Source organism: Chlamydotis macqueenii, chromosome 3 (genome assembly GCF_036417535.1).
Source record: "Chlamydotis macqueenii isolate bChlMac1 chromosome 3, bChlMac1.mat, whole genome shotgun sequence".
Lineage (NCBI taxonomy): Eukaryota > Metazoa > Chordata > Aves > Otidiformes > Otididae > Chlamydotis > Chlamydotis macqueenii.
The window spans coordinates 552,349-573,265 of record NC_141558.1 but is presented as its reverse complement, the minus strand read 5'-3'; the positions used below and the strand labels follow the sequence as shown (position 1 = coordinate 573,265).

The 20,917-nt window shown below is 53.3% G+C and overlaps 1 protein-coding gene across 9 annotated transcripts in view; it reads left to right on the top strand.

Moving 5' to 3' along the window:
* Window positions 1-20,917, top strand: part of DTNB (dystrobrevin beta) — a 175,739-nt gene that overhangs the window by 120,467 nt on the left and 34,355 nt on the right. For 7 of the 9 annotated variants that reach the window (XM_086743545.1, XM_086743544.1, XM_086743542.1 and 4 more), the window contains 2 exons: window positions 79-175; window positions 6,543-6,563. In XM_086743545.1, coding sequence (XP_086599671.1) covers window positions 79-175; window positions 6,543-6,563 — 118 coding nt within the window. The remainder of the gene's footprint in view (window positions 1-78; window positions 176-6,542; window positions 6,564-20,917) is intronic. The other 2 variants (XM_086743543.1, XM_086743541.1) reach the window with 1 other exon arrangement.

Genomic DNA, 20,917 nt, shown 5'->3' with positions numbered 1-20,917 from the left:
TATGAGAGAATTTCCTGAAGTGGTTTTGAAATACCCAAAGTTTGTTTTCTGACTCTTTGTTTCATGTAACCTGGACAGACAGAGGAAGGATGAACTGGAACAGAGGATGTCTGCACTTCAGGAAAGCAGGAGAGAACTGATGGTGCAGCTCGAGGGGCTGATGAAGCTGCTCAAAGTAAGCCGTCCCTGTCAGAACTGCCACCCTTCCCTTCCCCGGCCGGGAACTCACTGTTGCTGCTCGGAGATTCCTGCTTTGCTGTCGTTCCATTGTAAATCCTTCATGCGGAGTAGAAGGGATTTGCAAGGAAGTCATCCCTGTGCTGGCTCCGCGTGTCGGTGCCGGTGGTTAGCGGGTTTCCAGGTCCGTGTGCCGCTGCTTTGGTTAAAGTGTCCAGAACCCCGAAGATTTGGAAGGCTTTAACCAAGTCTTAGATTTGGTCAGCAGCTGCACACTGTTCCAGGCACCCGATTCAGTTCTTCCAGCTTTAACTGGAACATAAACTGGGAGCTGTAGTTTCTGCGACACAGAGCGCGACTCCGCAGCGGCACGGAGCTGATTCCCCGGGTGGTGTCACCCTGACCCGGCGCTGTCCAGGGAATTTTGCTTTGGAGTGTGATGGTGTTGGCTCTGATCTGTTGCTGTTGGGATTTCTGCTGAGAGTCCATCGCTGTTTTTGTAGCGTCCTGCTAGAGCTGAGCCCGTAGTCGGTGGCTGTGGCCTGAAATATTGTTAGGAGTTTATTCTTTCCATTCTTTAAATTGGACAAGAGCCTCTCTGTAAAGCGAATGGCAAAACCTTGTCCTTACAGAAAGATTTTTTGATCTAAGCGAAGATGCAGCAAAGATGCTACAGGCAGTGGAGGACGTGGGGAGATCGCAGCAGCGACGCTGACAGGAGCAGGCAGGGGTTCATAGAGTAGCTACAGGCACATCTCCGCAGCTCCCGAAAAACAAGAGCTTCTCTGCACTTGGAAGTGATAACGGATTCACATCGTCTGTCGCTCTTCAGATGAGGCTTGCCTTCTGGAACAGGAGCGTGTGTACGGAGGCTGTGACCACCGACTCCTCAGAGCAGCCCGCTCTGTTTCGTTTCCCGGTGCGGATGAGCACATAGTTAGCATTAACATTTGGGGAGTCGTATTTTTTTTTTAAGTTGGTGGTTCTGCACACTGTCACTTTTTCCTGTTCGGCCTTTTAATGTCTGTCTTCTAAAAATACCGAAGACAATCACTTGCTAAACTGACCTTGATTTCTTCAGACCCTGAACCTGTGTAAGCTGAAGTGTGGTACCTCTGAAAATGGGCGTCCAAATCGGAATTACACGTTTAGGAGAGTATAACAAGTTGTTGCACGGGAGCAGTTTGATTCCTTGTGGTTCAGGTGACCACAGTCTGAGCTTGTTTCTTGCACACGTTTGAGGAGCCCCTTCATGACAAATCAGTTTGGGTAGCTGCCTTAACACGGTGACGAGCTCTGATGTGAGGTTTTCTGCAGACCCTGTTATTTTCAAAGCACTCGCAAGCCTTCGCAAATGCACTCTCCCCATCACGATGCTGTCACCTCGTTGGGGTGAGCAGCTGTTCCGCTGGCTGGCTTGACTTTCCTCTGTCCCACCTCAAAAGCCTCCAAGGCCAGAGGATTGTCTTTCTCGGATGCGCTGCTCCGAACCCGTGGAACGCGCGTGCTCCCTCTCGGCCCAGCCGGGACACGTGAGCGCGGCGTTGTGCGGAGCAGCGCAGGGCATCGGCGTCGGTGCCGCAGCGCTGAGGAGAGCGTGGAGCATGCTGCGCGGTGTTGGGGAGGGAAGAGAGCGCGACAGGAGCGGCAGGTGCTGCGGCTGGGGAGGCAGATGAGGGAGGAGGGTTGCGGCAGAGGGAAGGGAGCTGTAACTGACTCGTGTGGGATAAACGGATGGTTTTGGGGCCCCTTCGCCACGTTGAATCACGCAGTGCAATTATGAGCTTGACAGAGGCTTTGATGACGCCTCCTAGGCTGTGTTATACAGAAGATTAGTTTAGAAGATGACTCTTATTAGCCTCTTCATTTATAAACCTGGTTAATTAACTCCCCCGGTTCCTAAAATTGCTTTAAATCTGTAAGGGCAAATGGGACTGGATGTAAGGAGAAGCTTCTTCCCCACGAGGATGCTCGAGCGGTGGAGCGGGGCCCCGGAGGGGTCGTGCTGTCTCCATCCCTGGAGGTTTGTCAGGGCCCTACTGGAGGGGGCTCAACCTGCTCTGAGGTTAACTTGACCCTGATCTGAGCGGGAGGCTGGACGTGAGACCCCCAGCCCCCTTGCAACCTCAATTATCCTATGAGCCTGCGACTCTTGTAATTATTTGGTTCTACTTGTTCCACAGCATGGCTCTTTGCGTTCCCCCTTCCTGGCTTTCTATGGACCTGCTCTTTGATTAAAGCATCTTCCAGAAAGACATCTGTTCTTGAGCTGAGGAAGTCAAAAATGGAGCATTCACTGGCAGTGCAAATCTGCTTGCACACTCAAGATGTGCGCTCATTTTCAGCGTTAATGTGTTTAGCTTCAGTTTGCGCCCGTTGGCTTTGGTGCGCGCGGTTCTCCTCCGTTAAATCAAGGAGTACTTTAGCATCCCGGGTTTTTCCTACGCAGATGCTTACTCATCTCTGTGACGGCACCTCTCAATCTTCTTTGTTAGATCAGTCAGGCACGTAGAGCCTTTCTGAGCTTCTCACAATAGTGTGCCGCAGTATTTTTATGGTGATTTCTTTGCCTTCTCCAGATTTTTAATATAATTTTTAAATTGGGAAAAACCAAACTGTCTGTTGAATTCTTCTCTGAATCTTAGCAGCACTGCACAGAGAGTTACAGGAGGAGTTTCCTCACCCTCCATCACTGGTTTCCTTTGTGCCTTTCTCACCGGTGCCTGCTCTCTGAAGCCGTCGGTTACCCAGAGCCGACCCCGTGCAAGGTGCTGTGTTCGTTGTGTGCGGTGCTGACTGGTTAACGACGGCGTGTTACGGGTCTGGCCTCTAAAGGGACTGCAGATATGAACACGCGTCACGACTGTGCGGCTCCTTCGGGAGCCAAACGTGCAATGCGTTCGAGTAACAAACGAGGTTTCTCTGGCAAGGCCTCTTTCCACGAGGCTGCAGTGCTCCGTGTTTTGCTTGTTAGCCGAGTCTTCTGTCAGCGTTCCGGTCACTTTGAGTGCATTAATGACAGGGTAAGATGTTTATGCTCATTTGTCTTAACCTCCCTTTTTGGATACCAGCACGTTCCAGGCCTGGGTATTCCAAGATCTGTTACCTTGGCCGGACCACGCGACTCCTCCTGTAATTATTTAAGAATCCTAGCTGCAGCCTGCCCGGGCCTACAGATCTAGAAATGCTGTCTCTAGTGGGTCCTTTTTGACACCTTTTCCCATTGCTAGTGGAGAGCACCTCCCTGTTTGCTGGCAGCAGCTGCTCGGGGAGGGCGCTGTCAGTCACACACAGAGCAGAAATACCCATTTCTCTTCCCGCGTTGGAGTGGTGCCACGGCCATCGAGAAGCAGCACGCACCACCTCGAGCCTTCCTTTTGTTTCTGGTGTTTGTGTTTGCTTCCAAGTCTCCTTTTGGGTGGTTTTCCCCCTGCCAGACACGCATTTTCCCCACAAGGTTTTAGCTTCTCTCGTCATTCGGTGCACTTCAGAAATTTTCATTTATAATTTACATCAGCTGTTAGGCTTTTAGGGTTTTTTCCATTTCCTCATGCAGTATTTTTTACACTTCTAATGCTGCCTTCACTTCACCCTTTAGGGCTGGATTCAGTTCCCTAACTCTGGTTGTCTGACAGTTTCGTGCCTCAGCCCCCTCTGGGGACAAGGGAGAGAGGGAAGTCTACATTTGGAAGGACGCAGTTGTTCTCTGGAGGTTCGTCCGCCTTTCCCGTGGCGAGCCGTGCTGCGATGGTTGGCCTCCGAGCGGAGAAAGGCCCTCGGGTATTTTGGTTGCTGGTGCAGCGGTAATCAAAACCCCGCGATTAGCGTCCTGCTCTGGTGTTCGTTAGCCCGCACAGCCACCTACCCACGCCGTGGCGATTTAGAGTGGAGGTTGGTTTTTGCATCAAGCGTCCTTCCACGTCGTATTGCCAACGTGTGTTGATGCTGCAGTTGCAGGGATTTGTGAGTGCTTTTCCCCGAAGGAGAAGTTCTGGTCGTTCAGCTTTTCGCTAAGTGCCGTCACTGGTGGCTGGGTCGTCCCATGCGCTTGTGAGACGCTGGCTGCTTCTGTCCGGGTGAGCTCGTTACTGCCAGACAGCATTCCTTGGATGGGCCTTTGCATCGGAGCTGCCAGTGCCTTCCCAAACCATCTCCAACCACCACACAGAGGCCATCGGGTGCCCACCCCGGTCAGGGTGACGAGAGATTTTAGCAGCATAGGCACGTGCAGATCATGCGAGAGAGCAGGTCCTTGCACAATTGCGTTCGATACTGCAGCCTCCCAGTCCGCAGGGCTGCTGCGGTGGCCGCGGGGCTGCCCCTGGCTGCCAGCCTCACGTCCTGCTGGCTCCTCCAGCCAGCCCTTGGTTAAGCAGATCCAGCCCTTGCGCGCGAGAGGCAACCTGTCCGTCTGGGCAGATCGGTGGCCACCACCTGTCAGTACTGTCGTCGACGACTTTCTTCCAATAATTTTTATCTTCTTGCTAGGCCGTTGGCTTAGCTTTCCCTTTCTCCTGGAGTCTTCCATAAAGCACCTACTGCCATGAGCTGGCACTCCTCTCATACGTAGCGCGCAGCGATGGCTCTCTGCCTTCTTGCAGGGCTTTTGCTTCCAGCTGCACGGATATTCGGCAGACGTATCCCATTTCACTGTTTCCATTTCCCCCGCGGTAATTTCCTCACCAGCCGATTTGATGATTTATCTCATCACCGCGCAGGCCTTCTAGCAAAGCTCCACGCCTCTTGAGATTTTTTTTTTTTTCACATCTGTAGTTAATGCTAAAGCCTCATTTTTCAAACTGACAACTTTTTTCCTAGAGTGGAGATCATTTAAGATCTTTTCCCTGGCCTGGCTCACCGTCTGGTCCTGTGGGTCCCAGCGCTGGTGGGAGGAACAACTGGAAACGTGTGGGAGTGCGGGGAGGGCAGCGCCGAAATACACACCTGAGAGAAAACCGGGTCCTGGGAGAAAAAAACAAAAGTATCTGCTCAGAAATGTGGGATTCTCTGCGGTTGCTCCCAGAGATCTCCCAGCGCCCTCAGTGCAGCCAGGAGAACATCTGTTGCAGTGTCAGGGAGAAGCTGCTCCGAATTAAGGGACAGGCTCCGGTTAACCCTGCTCAGGCGGGACATAAATGAGGGAAGGTGGGTGACTGGGTCCATGGATTTCAAGGCCAGAAGGAGCTCTTATTCCGTGAGTTTTAGTTCCATCACCTGGATTTCTGGGGAGACGTGCTTCCCAGTGGCCCTGCTGCCCTCTGCACTGGCATTCCATGGGGAACGCGCTCCGTTACCCTGGAAAAGCTGCAGTTGCTGTTCCCGCGTGTGAGAGTCACCACAGCGTGCTGCCGGCCTGTCTGCCGGAGGCACGGAGGTGCTGCCCGCGCGACGGCCCTGCTCCTCCACGCAGCCGAGCCCGCAGACGGAGCCCCCCCTGGCACTCCAAGTGGTGGTTGTATTTGTGAGGACAACATCTTTGAAAATCTTGGAATTATAAAAGAAACCCTCAGCCATGTGATGTTTTCCTGATTCCCAGGAATTCTCGTATAGTTGAAGGCAGGATGTGACCGTGCTAGCCCAACAGCGACACAGCGTACGTTTCCCTGCTTCAAAAGAGGATAAATTCTTCCGTATTTCACCTTTTTTGGTCTTTCAAATTAGAAATGATCCATACGGACAAACATTGCAGCAAAGGAATTGTTTTTTCTGCACCTTTTTCCTTACACCGCATCGTCGGTGCTCCTGCCTCCCGGTTTCTCCCCTCCTGTCCCAGGCCTGGCTGCCGGCCGCTCGTTAATTTGCCCTTTTGAGTCTGCAGATGCAGAGGTCCCTGCGGGCCCGGCGGTGATGGGTGCTGGTTTGTCTCTCGGGCTGTGCCCGTTTGGGTCTGTGCGCCGGCAGATTTGTGCACGCAGGGAGCCCAATGCCGCGCAGCGGGAGCGCGCTCCAGGCGGAATTTCCAGCCTTCGGAGGACGGTGGTCTGATATTTCAGAGGACAGCTAGAGAGGCGTTTCTGAGTGCGGGGTGGGAAGAGGGGCCAGTAAAGGTTCTGCGTAAAGCAAAAGACATGCGCTGGATGCATCGGATGTGTCCGTGCTGTGACAGCCATCCCGAGCATTCGACCTCGGCCTGCGCTGACGGCCTTTTTAGACAAGAGTCTCCTTTTGGGAGTGGAACAAGTGACACCTTTGCTTTTTTTTTCCGTCCAGCGCCCTTGTTTCCATCCATGCCTGCCGATGTTTCTAGGATTTGCCGCGTTCTGTTCTGCGCTGGGTCTGTGTGTGTTTGTGTGTGTTGCCTTTCCGTATGATAATTAACCTGTCCTGTTTCTCTCTTCACCTTTTTCTTTTGCCAACATTTATAGGAAGAAGAGCAAAAGCAGGCAGTAAGTTGACTTCAGTTTGTAGGTGATCCGACTCTTTCCTTTCTGCATGAAAATACAATTTTCTGTCAATGAGCGTGTGTGCAAACAAACCGCGGGGATGCGGGGCCTTTCTCCCTGTCCCTCTGAAAGCAGCAGAGCATGGTTTTGTGTGTGTCCTTAGAGCTGTTCCCCCTCCCTCCCAAATTCGGTTGATAGCCGGTGGCTGCAGTCATTAGGTTTGTACGGAGTTGTGCATGATCATCCCGGGCTGAAAACGTGGATTCTCAGCTGGCTTCCTACTGTGTTTTGCTGGCGCTTCTTTGGAGTGTTCTACATGCTAAGAAAGCTTTCTTGTCTCTTCAGGAATCCTTTCATTTGCCTCCTCGCCACATACAAGTCCATGCATGAAAACTAATTAATGACTTAATATTCTGGGCATGGCTCCACATCCCTCAGTCATGGTGCAGCTCCTGAGTCAGTCCCAGCGTGCTCGTTGTAAACAGGATGAGTAAACTAACAAGAGACAAGAACGCGTTTGCGTCGTTACCGATTTCCGTGTTCTCTGCCTGCCCTGTGTTAGTCGGGATCCACTCCAGAGGGAGCCCTTCTGCTTCTCTCGGAAACAGCCAGATGTTCACGTCTTCTCTCCAGCAGAATGCATGTTCGGCATTTTCAAACGCGGTTTTCTTTCCGCACAAATCTTTAATGAGATTAATCCTGTATTTCTCATTGTTGGGGGGTTTACATGTTGTTTATCACGTAGCCAAGTGGGATATTTGATACATGAACTGGAAATTCTGGTGCCTTGTTTTTTGTAAGGAAATACGTATTTCTGGGTAACTTCTATTGCTGAAAATGCTTCGGTGCTTCCTGTGCTGAAACTGGCTTTTGGTGGCTCCTTTATTAAAGTTCTGCCATCAATTTCACAAGAAGGTGGTGGTAGGTGTGCCTCTCCTGTGGGAGCCCAGCTCATCTTTAGTCAATGCTTCCAGTGAGGATTTATCCCGGGGTTTGCTGAGGCACCTTGCAGAAATTCCTTGGCTTAGCGAAGGGACCAGATGGCAGCATGCAGCAGTGATCGTCAAGGAATTTCCTGGAGGAAGGAAAACAACCAAGACACCACCGTCCCTGTCCTCCAGCTCCTAACTGTGTAAGTGGAATGCTGTATCGTATGTCCTTCTCTTACAGCAGCATTGCTCAGAGTACCCATCTGCGTGGAAATGCGGCATTATTTTGGCTTGTTCTTCCTGCACTGTGATGTTCATCTTGGTTGTGGAGAAAGAAAAGGGGTAAATATGAGATCAGAGGAAGAATTTGCCCAATTTTACCTGCCTTAGTTCCCTGGAACACTGTTAGGAGGAGGAGAAGAGAGCCAAAACGGACTGCTAAAATAATGTCAGTATTCTGTCCGGTCCCATTCTGTTGGAACCTGTGATGAATGAGCCAGAAAGCATTTGAAGCTCAAGAAGGCAGATTTTGACCAACCAAAGGACACATTGCAGAGCTGTAGGAATTGAAACTTTACGTTCTTACATTTGCATGGACTGAAGTAGCTTGACATGCTCGCCTCTTAACTCTGAAGGTGCAACCTGAAAAAGTGGAAATGCCCTGCGCCACTTGTCTGAGAAACACGCAGAAATCACCAGGTAGCTGAGATGGAAAGGCATCTCTGGAGATCGTGTAGCCCACGCCTCCATGCTCTAAGCACAGTCAGCTAGAGAAAGCCGCTCAGGAGTTTGTCCCGTCGTGTTTTGGGTGTCTCCAAAGATGGGGGCTCCACAACCTCTCTGGGCAATGGTTCTTAGTGCTTCAGTGCCCCACCATAAGAGAGGGGTTTTTTTCCTTTATTTTTGAAGGGAATTTCCTGTATTTCCATTTGTGCCTGTATTTCCATTCCATTGCCTCTGGTCCCTTCACTGGATGCCACTGAGAAGGGTCTAGCTCTGGTTTCTTTACTTTCTTCCGTTAGGGATTTGTCTGTGTTGGTGAGATCCCCCTGAGCCTTCTCTTCTTGAAGCTAAACAATCCCAGCTCCTTCAGCTTCTCCTCATACGGCAGATACACCGGTTTCTTAATCATCTTCTTTGGCTCTTCCTTGGACTTGCTCCATTCTTGCTCTAAATCATGCTTGTACTGGGTTGTCCAGGACTGGACCCAACACTCCAGATGCAGCCTCACCAGTGCCGAGTTGAGGGGAAGGATCACGTCCCTCGACCTGCTGCCCACACAGCCCAGGGTGCTGTTGACTTTCTTTGCTGGAAGGGTACGTTACTGGCTCATGTTCAGCTTTTCTACAGGACCCCAACATCTTTTTCTGCCACGCTCAACTCCTCTGCAAGACCCCAACAAATCCTGCTCCTGGGTTATTCCTTCCCAGGAACAGGACTTTGCACCCTGTGTTGAACTTGATGAGGTCCCTGTCTGGCCATTTCTCCAGCATTTCAAGGTCTCTCTGAACGGCAGCACAACCGTCTGGAGTACCAGCTACTCCTCCCAGTATTGAGTTGTCTGCAGACTCATTGAGGTGCGTGCTGTCCTGTCACCTAGGCCATGACTGAAGAAGTTAAACAGTACTGGCTCGAGTACCAAACCTTGAGGCACACCGCTGGTAACTGGCCTCCAGCTGACTTCCTGTGGCTGATAACAACCCTACCCATCACACGTTGTGTTGGTATCTGCACTGTTCTGGAAGGGAGATAATGGCTTTTCTCCAGCTTGGAGTCCAGAAGAACTCATTGGACCGTACACTGGCTTCCAGATGTCTTCAGGATCTCGTGGTCATCCATGTACTCCAGTAACAGAAATACTTGAACAAAGGGCTGAATGTGTGAGAGCGTGGGTTGAAGAAACAGCCAACTGAAAAACTTTTTAAAAGTATTATCAAACAGCCCACTGTCTTTTAGAACTTCTACCAGTTTTGGTAGCTCTAGAGTCGCATCTTCCCTCCTGCGTATAAAAACCTACAGTGGCTAGGAAGAGGTACCAGTCTACTGTGTGCGCAGCCAGCCCCATCCTTGGATCCACAGTCTTGGAAGACGGAAGGCATTCTGCCTTCTCCATAATTCTAGTAAGATTTCCAGAGATGGGTTAAAGATGATCAACTTTCTTGGCTGTGTTCAAGCAAGGTGCTTGGCAAGCAAAAAACTCTTCCTGAACAAAATGCCATCTCGTTCATTCTGCATTTAACTGGGACGGCACACGCTGTGTTCCAGGGGCCGAAGACGCCCAGGTTAGTGTGACTGTTTTGAATGGCCTGACCATCGTCATGAGCCAGCTTTCCACCTACTGCAGCAGAACTCTTAACCCGGTGGGGCAGTTGGTTGGTGTATTTGCAGATGGGGTGATGGCCTGTGTAAGCACCGAGGAGAGATCTCTGCTGCTCCTGGGAGGTTTGTAACAAGTTACTTGGCCGCTGAGGTTACCACCAAGTGCCTACAGAAAACTCTGTGATAGCTGACTTTCATCTCCAGCATAAGACTGGGCGAGCACGGTGGCATCTGAGAGACCGAACTCCAGTCACAAAAATGTCCTCAGAAGGCCTGGAAGCTGTTGTGTCTCTTGGCCAGTCTTGGTCAGGAGATCATGGCAAGCTGTGAGGGATTTGTACCAGGAGAGAGCCGCTACTTCTGATCCTGGTATTTACGGGAAAGTCCACTAACTTCTGTGCCTATGTTCAGAGCTGATCTCCGATCAAGATGCTCAAAGTTTCTGTGCTGTCTCTCCCCCTGCAGCACTGCCCTGTGGAATCAGTGGGGCCAGTCCTGGTCACACCCGTGAGCAGCAGTGGACGTTATTCCAGCAGTGGATTTTCAAGCCACGTGGTATTCAGAGGCCACCAACTATTCTCTACTACTGCTAGGGCTGTTGTGTCCCAGCTAGTAAAGATCTTTGCCAGCGTAGATCCTAATTTACAACAGGACCATTTTCATGTCCCAGCTGGTGAGAGACTTAAATAGTCTGCTAAATATTAAAGCCCCTTTGGTTTTAGTCCAATGAACAGCCATCAGAGCTGTACTGCTCAATATTCCAAAGAACATTTGAGGAGCTCACAAAGATGTACATCACATGTATGATGTCTTTGGCGTGTTGTACAATTCGTACGACAAACCCAGAAGAGCATCAAGCGCTCGTACTCCAGCACAGGAGAACTTCTCTAATGCCAAACAGGCACGGAAACGGCTTCACAGCAGAGGAGCTCATGTGGGAGCGTTTAAGCCCTGGAATGGAAGTCTTTTCCTTTCAGAAGATGGTGGGAACCTTACGGCATGGCACAGCAGATTGGGCTCATCCGTTTCGAGGTTGTGTTACCAGTCAGAAAAAGTGGACACACTCTCACCCAAAAGTCCTCATGAAGTCATGGAAATCGTGGGAGGGTTGCTCCTTAGCCCCGTGGAGAGGGAGTCGGGAGTTCCCAGTTTCCTGCCGTCATTCAGGTTCAGAGCATATGGATGATCCCTTTGAGTCAGCCTGAGAAGTGCGAGGGCAGGGGTGCGCACACCTTCCCTGAGGGGAAGCTTCTTAACCAACGGCTACAGCGAAGCTGGGCCCAGGCAGCGAGCTGGGACGATCCTTGCATCCCTGCGAGCGGGGAATTCCCAACCCTGAGGAGCCCTGTGCGGCTGAAGAAGTCTCATCGTGTTGACATCTGAATCCGAGACTGCTGTTCAGATCTGCGTCCAGCCAAAGGTCCCCTCACCGCTCCCGAGTGGATCACTGATGGACGTGTGGGTGACTCCCACCATCGTGTACTGACGCATTTTAACAAAAACAGGAAGAATCCCTCCTAACGCCTCAACGCCGCGAGTCAGCTGCCTGCTCCCACTGCGCGGCCTCGTCCGTCTGCGGGGTACGCCTCTGGTCTCTGGGGACGATTAGCAAACTCAGCGCTGATGGATTATGTCTGTCAGCTGTAGAGCCGATAGGACCCAACTCGCTTCAATGACACTCGTTTGTACTCATAACTGAAGGACTTTCCTGAAATAAGTGGAAGGCCACCTTCCCAAGGGCAGGAGTGGACAGGCCCAGCAGCAATCCTCTTTGGGATCAGTTCAAGGAAAAACCCAAATCTGGTTGCCCACCCCGCCGGCAGCCTGATGCCGTCTCTGGTTACGCTGACAAGTACCGTAGCGTGCAGGCTCTGTGCCGGTGAAAGCACACGGACAGGTTCTCTGACACTGACAGCCGCTGCCGTGAGGATGCCTGCCTCCGCGCTGGCAGATTTCCTGAGCCTCCCAGAGCCGGTGGCTGCAGGCAGCGTTGGGAATGGCGTGCCTGGGAGCTGCCGGGGAATGTGCTGGTTGAACCGTGTCACAACTGCGCCAGGGAGGTTCTGACATTCAGGGACTGTAAGTGATCTTCTTCCAGTGCCAGAACCACCCCGGTATGGTTTAACTCACTGATAACCTTGACAGGCTGGGGAGGTGGCTCCGTGAGAACCTCATGGAGTTCAGCAGGCCAGGGGCAGGGTCCTGCACGTGGGTCAGGGCAACCCCAGGCACAAATCCAGGCTGGGCAGAGAATGGATGGGGAGCAGCCCTGAGGAGAAGGACTTGGGAGTGATGGTGGAGGAGAAGCTCAGCATGAGCCGGCAATGTGTGCCCTTGCAGCGCAGAAAGCCAATCGCATCCTGGGCTGCACCCCCAGCAGCGTGGGCAGCAGGGCGAGGGAGGGGATTCTGCCCCTCTGCTCCGCTCTGGTGAGACCCCCCTGCAGCGCTGCGTCCAGCTCTGGAGCCCCCAGCAGCAGAAGGACGTGGAGCTGCTGGAGAGGGTCCAGAGGAGGCCACGCAGATGCTGAGAGGGCTGGAGCAGCTCTGCTGTGAGGCCAGGCTGAGAGAGCTGGGGCTGCTGAGCCTGGAGAAGAGGAGGCTCCGGGGAGAGCTGAGAGCGGCTCCCAGTGCCCAAAGGGGGCTGCAGGGAAGGTGGGGAGAGACTCTTCGGCAGGGCCTGGTGGGACAGGATGAGGGGTGATGGCTTTAAAACAGAGGGAGGCAGATTCAGACTGGACATAAGGAAGACATTTTTCACACTGAGGGACGTGGAACCCTGTCCCAGGGTGCCCAGAGAGGCGGTGGATGTCCCATCCCTGGAAACATTCCAGGCCAGGTTGGCCGGGGCTCTGAGCAACCTGATCTGGTTGGAGATGTCCCTGCTCCTGGCAGGGCGGTTGGGCTGGGTGGCCTTGCACGTGGAAACAAGGAGGAAGGCTTGGCAGGGAATATCCATGGAGACGCATCAGGATTACTTTCTTGGAAGTCTGTTTGCTCTGGTGGATCACGCTGTCCTGCAGTGGTTGGGTGTCAGGCAAGAGCCAGATCCCTGGATAAAGCGTGGCACTTGCTGGAGCGATGGGATGCATGCGCCGAAATGGAGACTGCCGATGTCTGCGCAGGGCCTGGTTCCACTCTGAAGAACGAGAACATCCCTCTCGCCGCCCAGCAGAGCGTTAGCGAGTTTCGCCGGGGTCAGGCAGCCCTCCCCTGCCGCCTTTCGCCATCTGCGCTGCGCGCGGCGGGCAGCACTAAGAGGATTGCGAGGCACGCTCAGCGGCAGAGGAGAGCGCGTTGCTCTGTCCAGTGCTGCGGCTGGCGGGCGGCGGAGGCTGAACGCTGCGGAAGTCTGGAGTAATAATAAACACAGGATGGCGTGGTTGGGTCCGGCGGCTCGGTGTAAACCCGCTGTGCTGGAGAGGGGCCGTGAAGAGCTGCGAGAGCCTCTCCCGACGCTCGGCTGGGCGCTTGGCGGGCTGCTGCCGTTGGTCCAGAGGACCCAGTCATTCCGCCCCGTATGGAGAGCGCGCGGGCGCGAGGCAGCGAGTGCGGTCAAACACAAACTGAGAAGGCAGAGAGCACTTGGACGTTTGCAAGCCTGGAGTGGAGTAACCAGAGACGTTTTCCAAAATAGCAGTTGGGAAAGCAGGCAGGGAGAAGCGTGGTTTTTCCGATGCTCCCGCCGGCCCGCGAAGAGGTAACAGCCCAACGCGGGCCAGTTTCTGCAGAGCGCCGCTCCATTCATGCCTTCCCTGAATCGCATTCCTCTCTGCTTAATCACAGTTTGGACGGCACAGCGAGAAACAGGCAGGAGTTTGTTCGGTTCCTTGTCTTCCAAGTCCTGCCTTCGCCGAGAAGGACGTGTGTGCCAAGTCCCAACTTTTAAGCCGTTACCAATTTTAACAACGCTGTGCGAACGCGCTGCGGCTGCCCTTGCTTTGACTGGGGGGAGGAGCACACCGGTCCCTGCCGCTGCGCCTCGGGCCGGCTGCGGGGCTCGGGGGCCTTTTCTAACCAGGGCCTCTCCCAGGGGGCTGCCCACCGCGAAAATTAGTCAGTTTTTGTCTTCCAGAGGTTTCTGCTTACTTGCATGCTTTTTTGTTTTAATGCACGTTGTTTGTGAAAAGAGGGTCAGACTGGAAACGCCGTTGGAGCGCGCGCACCGGGACGCTCGGCGCTCGCGCGCAGCGGTCCCTGTAGGTTTATCGTGGGCGGTTATAGGGAAAGTCAAGGCTTGGGCATGGACCACGCGTGCTCAGAGGGGCTCCAAGAGCCCGAGAGCTTATTTCTGTATTTGGCGTACTCTCCCCTTCCTTCTGACGCTCCTTTTGGCTGTTAGTAAATTGGGGACGCGGCGGCTGCGGGAGAGGGGCGTTGCGCACCCCTGGCCCTGGCAGTCTGCGGCTCGCGAGCCGTGCCGCCGCTGGCGTAGCGGAAGGGAAGGTGTGGGGATGCGACGCGCTGGGGTGGAACGGCCGAGACCCTGGTTCACGCACCGCTGTGATGCAGTTCCTACCTGCAGGCTCCTGGGTCGTTGCAGAGCTGACCAGACCGAGCCGGGTCTGGCCTGCTGGGACTCCTCATCCCATCAGGCCTCAGCTGCTTGCCGCAGAACCGCAGGCGCCGTCCCTCAGCACCCGCTTTTGGGAGCTCGGCACCTGGACTCAGCCAGAGTGAACCCGACGGCGTCGTTAACGGGGTCACCCTGCCGTGCCCAAGCAGTTGGCTGTGCGCAGGAGCATCGTGTCCTCAAGCCCGAACCTCCCGGGGATGTAGAGGTGCCTGGGAGCAGCGCTGGGTGGGTAACCACGCCGCATCTGAGCTGTCTCTGCGTCTTTGATCTGAGCGAGCTGCAGTCCGCGCGATGCCCCCGAGGCCGCAGAGTCAGAGCGGTGTCTGAGAGGTGTCCGAGCGTGGGCTGTCGGTTTGGGGGTGCCGACAACGGCTTTGCTCTGCAAGCCACTTACATGGGAAGGTTTGCTTCTTGGCCGTTCAGTAGTATGCGTCAAATCCCTGGAGTATTTGCCAAACGCCCAGGGTCCAGCTTTACAATAAGCTGTCTTTGACAGCAAAGCCAGCTTGAAACATTCCGTTTCCCGTGCCAATATTCGTCGCTCCAGCAGTTATGTTCATGGAGATTTTCAGGGGCCGTGGTACGAACCAGAGCACTGAAACTGTCCTGCTTACAAACAGCCTTCCTGGGAAAAAGATGCAGCTCTTGTAACTACACCTTCGTTGGCCTTCGAGAAATACCGGTGCAAACTGGAAGAGGCTGGGTGCCGTTCCTGAGACTGATCTTTTTGTGGCAATCATTTAAACTCCGTGGCAGAAAATAAGTGGTGAGCGCCTGCGGGTGAGGGGCATGGTGAGGTACGCGCCCCTTCGGAGCAGTAGGAGAAAAGAAGAGTTTGTGTAACGGCACCTGATCCGGTTGGAGATGTCCCTGCTCCTGGCAGGGGGGTTGGACTGGGTGGCCTTGAACGCTCCCTTCCCACCCAGACCCTCTGTGATTTGATGATTCGATGGCAAGCAATGCCCCTCCAGAGTTGGTGATCATTTAGAACCATGAATTCAGTGCCTAGGCTTATCCTGTAGGAATATTTCGTGGGTCACCATTAAAGATCTCATGTGCAAGGTCGGAGGGGGGTTTTTTGTTGAAGATACTCTCCCACTACCTGGGTGTTTCCGTCCTTTCTCCCTTGTTCGTGAGAATTCACTGTGCTGTGCTGGGGGTGTTTTTCATTTCACGTAGATGTTTCCACCAAAGCGTTTGGTGCTCGTTTTGGGACAGATAATCACGAGCCCGTAGATGTTGTGTTTCTGCTGTGGAGGCATCATTAAGATGCCTGGAGAGATGTCCGACCAGGATTTGTGTTTGTTTTGGCAAGATGTGGTTTCGCCTGATGTTTGTTTAGTCCCTAAGAAACGTGATGGTGATGATGAGTTTGGCAAGACGGAAAGCTAGAAGGCAGAATTCTGGAATAATTTATTTTACCGTGTTTTCTTTGAGCGTGGGTTGTAATTGGTTAAATGGTTATCCCTGTAGATCCAGGATGTGAAATATTTATTGCTTCCCTGCTGAACTTCATAGCCGTGCTGACTCTTCTAAAACAATGTTTTCTTCTCTTTGTAGTCGAGGACTGGTCTAGTACGTAAATAAGTGCAGACCGGGCAGACACGCTCCTCCTTCAGAACGCGCTCCAGCGCCATGCTTCATTCTCTGCGATCCTTCTGCTGTGCTGTAGCTCGGGGTTGGCACCCAGATACAACTGGTGGATGTGCTCAGCTTTTCTGTAGCATTTTAGTCTTGACCAGACTACACAACCGTTCGTTTTCACGCTTTCTGCATCCCATTGAGCGTGTCCGTTTCAGAGATGGGGAAGCCGATATGTTTTTTAGACGTTCAAGACTATCCAACGAGGTGTTGATGAAATTCCAGTGCGAGCTGTTGCCTGTGTCTTGGCTGTCGCTTGCCGGAAGGCTTGCTTCTCACACGCAGTCCTGCTAAACGTGTCAGCGTCCTGTGTTGCAGCCGCAGATGCTGTAGCTTCTGAAGGACCGCTGCTCTGCACCTTGCAGGAGCGCCGTCCGCTGGGCTGACCAGCGTTCGACGGGGTGGAAGGTGTAATGCTGTTAGTGCCCAGTAATTCAATTGCGGAGAAATTAATGTTAAAGATGTTTCTGTGCGCGTCTGTAATACTTTCCCTCCTACGGTTATCCAAGCCTAGGAGAGTAATCAAAGCCACGTGAAGGACATCTGGATCCAGCCTTGGTTTCTGTGGCACCTGGCCCTTGTTAATAGTAATGAGGAAATGGCAGTTTGGGATTTCTTGACCTCACATGAAATTCATTTGACTGGGCAAAGGTTGCTAACAGATGGCAGCAATTTGGGGCTCGTTTCATCATCTGTCACACAGGCTATCGCTCCGCTTCGGCCCTTGCCTGTGTAAGGAGCGGTCCCTTTCCTGCCTCCTCTCTTTCTAAGGCTTGTCTTTTTCAAAGGGAGCCCTGAAACATCTTGTCGGAGCGTGTTCTGTGCAGCACGCGGGTTTAGGTATGGCCCAATACAACAAACTAATCCCTTGGAGCATAAATCACTCTTTTACTAACTGTGTTGTAAACTTTTATCTTTTTGAAGTCGGTAGTTTCTTCTGGGTCCTTGGCCTCGCTCCAGTTTGTTCTTTATTTCCCCAGCCCGCAGATACACTTCTGCACTCCGACTCGGAGCAAACGAAAGAGCGGCGAGACGGCACAACCCCATCGCTGCCGACGCAGCGCGCCGTCTCAGACCGGCGCTTGTGTCGCTGAACTCTGATGTAGCGATGTACCCCGGCGAGCTGCGTGCCGGCGGGCCTGGCTGCGGAGAGCGCAGGACACCTAGAGAGAGGATTTGCGTTTTGGCGTCTGCCTCGCCATTGTCCCGTTGGCGTTGATTCAGTTGTCCTTGGAAAGCGCCCCGGGTGGAGCGGCCGCGAGGAGATCTTTGCAGGGCTTGCCCGTGCTTGGTGGTAGCTTGGCTGGAAGGTGGCCGGGTGTCCTCCCCGCTGGCCGTGGGGCTGCTTGCCACGTGGGATCATTTGTGGTGCTCCTGAAAGGGTAAAACCTTTGAGTTGTGTGTTTTGCTTTACGTTTTTGGGGGTTTTTGTAGTTCTAGCTGATTTGAAGCATGCTAGCAGTACGATAACGAAACCTGGGAAACCCAGCTGCAGGGCTGATCGGTATTAGAGGAGTAACACGAGCTCAGGGCCCTGGAAGCGATGAGGTTCAGCGTTTGCTTAGGCAGATGTTGTGTTAGCCATTACAGCGATAGCTTCCTCGTGTCCGGCGATGGCTACTGCGCTGCGACAACACCTATTTACCACCCAGCTGTCAACAAAAATCAAAAGACTTCACAGAGCCAAACGCTGGTGTAAATATTGCACCGTGCTGCAGAAATGGAAAAACCCCGCGCCTGGAGTCAATTTATCGGCGGTGCTGCGTCGGAATAGCCTCACCTAGGAGCCTGGCTGCGAGCTATCTGTTCCAGCTGTACGTTTGGCCTTTCATGAGCCTTTCAGCCTAAAACCTCGTGGGGGTTTTATTTATCAAAGTGCAATGAAAGTTGTCCTAGCTACTAAAATCATTGTAATCCGAACTGGGTTTAGAGGGAGATGCTTGTATTGTATCGTGATTTGGGCTGACTGCTGTAAATACCCCTGCAGTTCTGCAAGCCTAGAGCAGATGCGCTTAAATCCACAGTGAATTAAAACAGCTGAGAAACAGAAAATCTCAGTATTTTAACTAAGGTAGTTTCGGAAAAACTCTGCTAACATGAAAATCAATTGTCTTTTCTCCGAACCTCTCCCTGTTGAAGTACATTCACCAAGTGGAGGGCGCGGGGGGTGCTTGCTCTAAGACAGACTTGCATTCCTGGGGCTAAAATAAACGCGGGAGTGCGCCCTGGGTGCAGTCCCACCCCATCGCCCGCACTCATCTGAGAACATTACGTGTGTGCTTCCAGCGGCCTCAGTTCTCCAGATCACTGACGCTTTAGTCCTGTGTTCCTGGCAGCGGTAATGAGCTCATCAGATTAAATAACACACGGAATTCCAGGAGATCTGTGTCTTGTGAGCTGGCTTACACCGTGCCGAATGCTCGTGGCACCCGTGCGTGTAACAGAAGGGTGCTGCGCGTCCGGATGTCAGGTACGCCCCGTCTCCACGCGGTAGGAGTGGTCGTGGCAGTCTCGGTCAGTGCTGCCCTCTTGCTCAGACCAAATCGCCAAATTCTTCGCTCCAGTTATTCCTCCCAGTGATGTCGGCGGTCTCTCTGGTCCACTGATGTACAGCCTCAGAGTTGGTTTTGACCTGTTTGAGCTGGATGCTGGCAGTCAGGTGTTCACTCCGGCCCAGGTTGTGCCTTCAGATACCTCCTTACACATCCCTCTTCCTCAGCGTAGGAGACTGGAAACCTCTGGTCGAGGAACCTCCCACTGCCGATACTGGCTGATATCAAGAGCTTCATCATCTTGGTGTCAAGGATATCAAGCATCTTCACCATCAGTTTCAGATCCAAAGTCTTACTTTCATTGTCAACCATCACCTCTGACATCAGGAGATGCCTCGTGGGATCGTCATCTCTGACCTCAGGCAAAGGCCATCAGGAGGAATTGGGAAGAAGCTCTGAGCTCCGTCATCTCCAGCCTCCCTACCAGGGAAGCTATTGCCAAAGCTCTCGGTAGGTTTCATAGAGTCATAGTTTGGTTTGGAAGGGAGTGTTCAAGGCCACCCAGCCCAACCCCCCTGCCAGGAGCAGGGACATCTCCAACCGGATCAGGTTGCTCAGAGCCCCGGCCAACCTGGCCTGGGATGTTTCCAGGGATGGGGCATCCACCGCCTCTCTGGGCACCCTGGGCCAGTGCTCCACCGCCCTCAGTGTAAAAAGCTTTTTCCAAAGTTTATAGCACGATCACTTGGTGTAGTTAGACGTGATAAGAGGAGATCAGGCTTGATGTCTAGGAAGTCTTTCCCAGCTCTGTGCTACCCTAAAAACCAGCAGATGACTGAAGATTATGAGAATTCATGAGTTTTAGAGACTGTATTGATAGTGGTGCTGGTCATCATCAGTGAAGCCTCTTGAGAGATTTGATAACATGGATGGTGTTCAGCCACGCTGCTGTGCTGGCCTTCAAGCCACCCACGTTCAAATGGCTGGAGACTGGAGCTGAGCCCCTCTGCCAGGGTTGGAGTATCTTGTCCCACCCCCATTGTCGCTCCCTGGGTGTGATGGTACCACAGGGAAAGCCATTTGCTGAAGGGCACCTTCAAAGGCTGGTGACTGCAAGGGCCCAAGTTCTTCTGCGTCCTCGTCTGCAGGCTGCCAGGCCGCAGCAGCCAAGCCCAGCTTTTATTTAAACCAGCGCAGGGTGATTCTCTTCCCCTTAAAACTCCGGGGTGGTAATGAGGGACGCAGGGGAGCTGCCACGGCAGCCAGGTCAGACGGCAGGAGACGTTTCTGAAACCATGGGATGGTGATGGAGGACATCAAGGTTGCGAGCACTGGGTTTCACTAGAAAAGGGAAAGGGAAAACGTCTAGATCTTCCAGGAGCTGGTGTTTATCGGATGCCTGTGTGCTGCCAGGCGCTGCCTGCCTGCCATCTCGGCTCCCTTCTGCAAACCCCGCGGGCCGTCAGCTCAGCCACAGCAGCAGTCGCTCTCGCGGCTTCGTCGGCAACTGCTGCTCTGCCCCCAGGGAAAAACCCAAAATACAGCCGAGCTCATCAGTCGGTGTCATCCGCAGCGGTGCGTGCGGCTCGGCTGACAGCTCTGCGAATTGGATGCAGGTTTTGTGAACCATCTGAGGATGAGGGAGCGTGAAATGTAGGCAACTCCACTCCTGCCCACGGCGTCGGACACGAAGGGGCAGCAGCCGCTGCGTCTGTGCCTCCCGTATCCGTTGGTGTGCCAGTCTGTGCTTCTCGTCATCCTTCTCGTGTACGAAGTGATGCTTCTTACGGGGACCTGTTACGAACCAGTCTATGCTGGTTGCTGTAGGCAGGAGCTAAGGACAGGTTCTGTTCCCAGTGGGTTTTTTTCTGATGCCTGAGCCAAGAAGACACAAAAAGGGGCTTTGCCTCGGGTTCAGGGTGGTCACTCTTGCTTTTTTTCTTGCTGCCCTCCAGCTCAGGAGTGAGATGCCCACAGCATGCCCTGTTCTGACTTTCCTATGGGAGCTCCTGGCAAACATGAGGAACGGATCGCATTATCCTCACGGGAACAGAATCCACAGGGACTTGTCTGCTCTCAATTAGTAAGGAATTCCCTGTCAGAGCACACCACTTAAACTTGACCCCCGTCACCAGTATCTGTGCTGTGTGGGGGGCGCAAGGTCACACCTCAGCGCACACGTCGTGCTTAGTGCGGTCGGCTGACTAACCGACCTGGGAGATTTCCGTCGGAATGCCCGGTCCAAGCGGGGAGAGAGGCCGTTGGGGCTGCTGCTCGGGCCTCGCTCCCTGCAGTGCCGGGACGGAGCCTTTCGGATGATCTCCCTTCCTCTTTGTGGCTCCCTGACAGACCGCAGCGTCCCATCAGAGGCTCTCATGATGCGTCATGCCCCGTGTCCGTG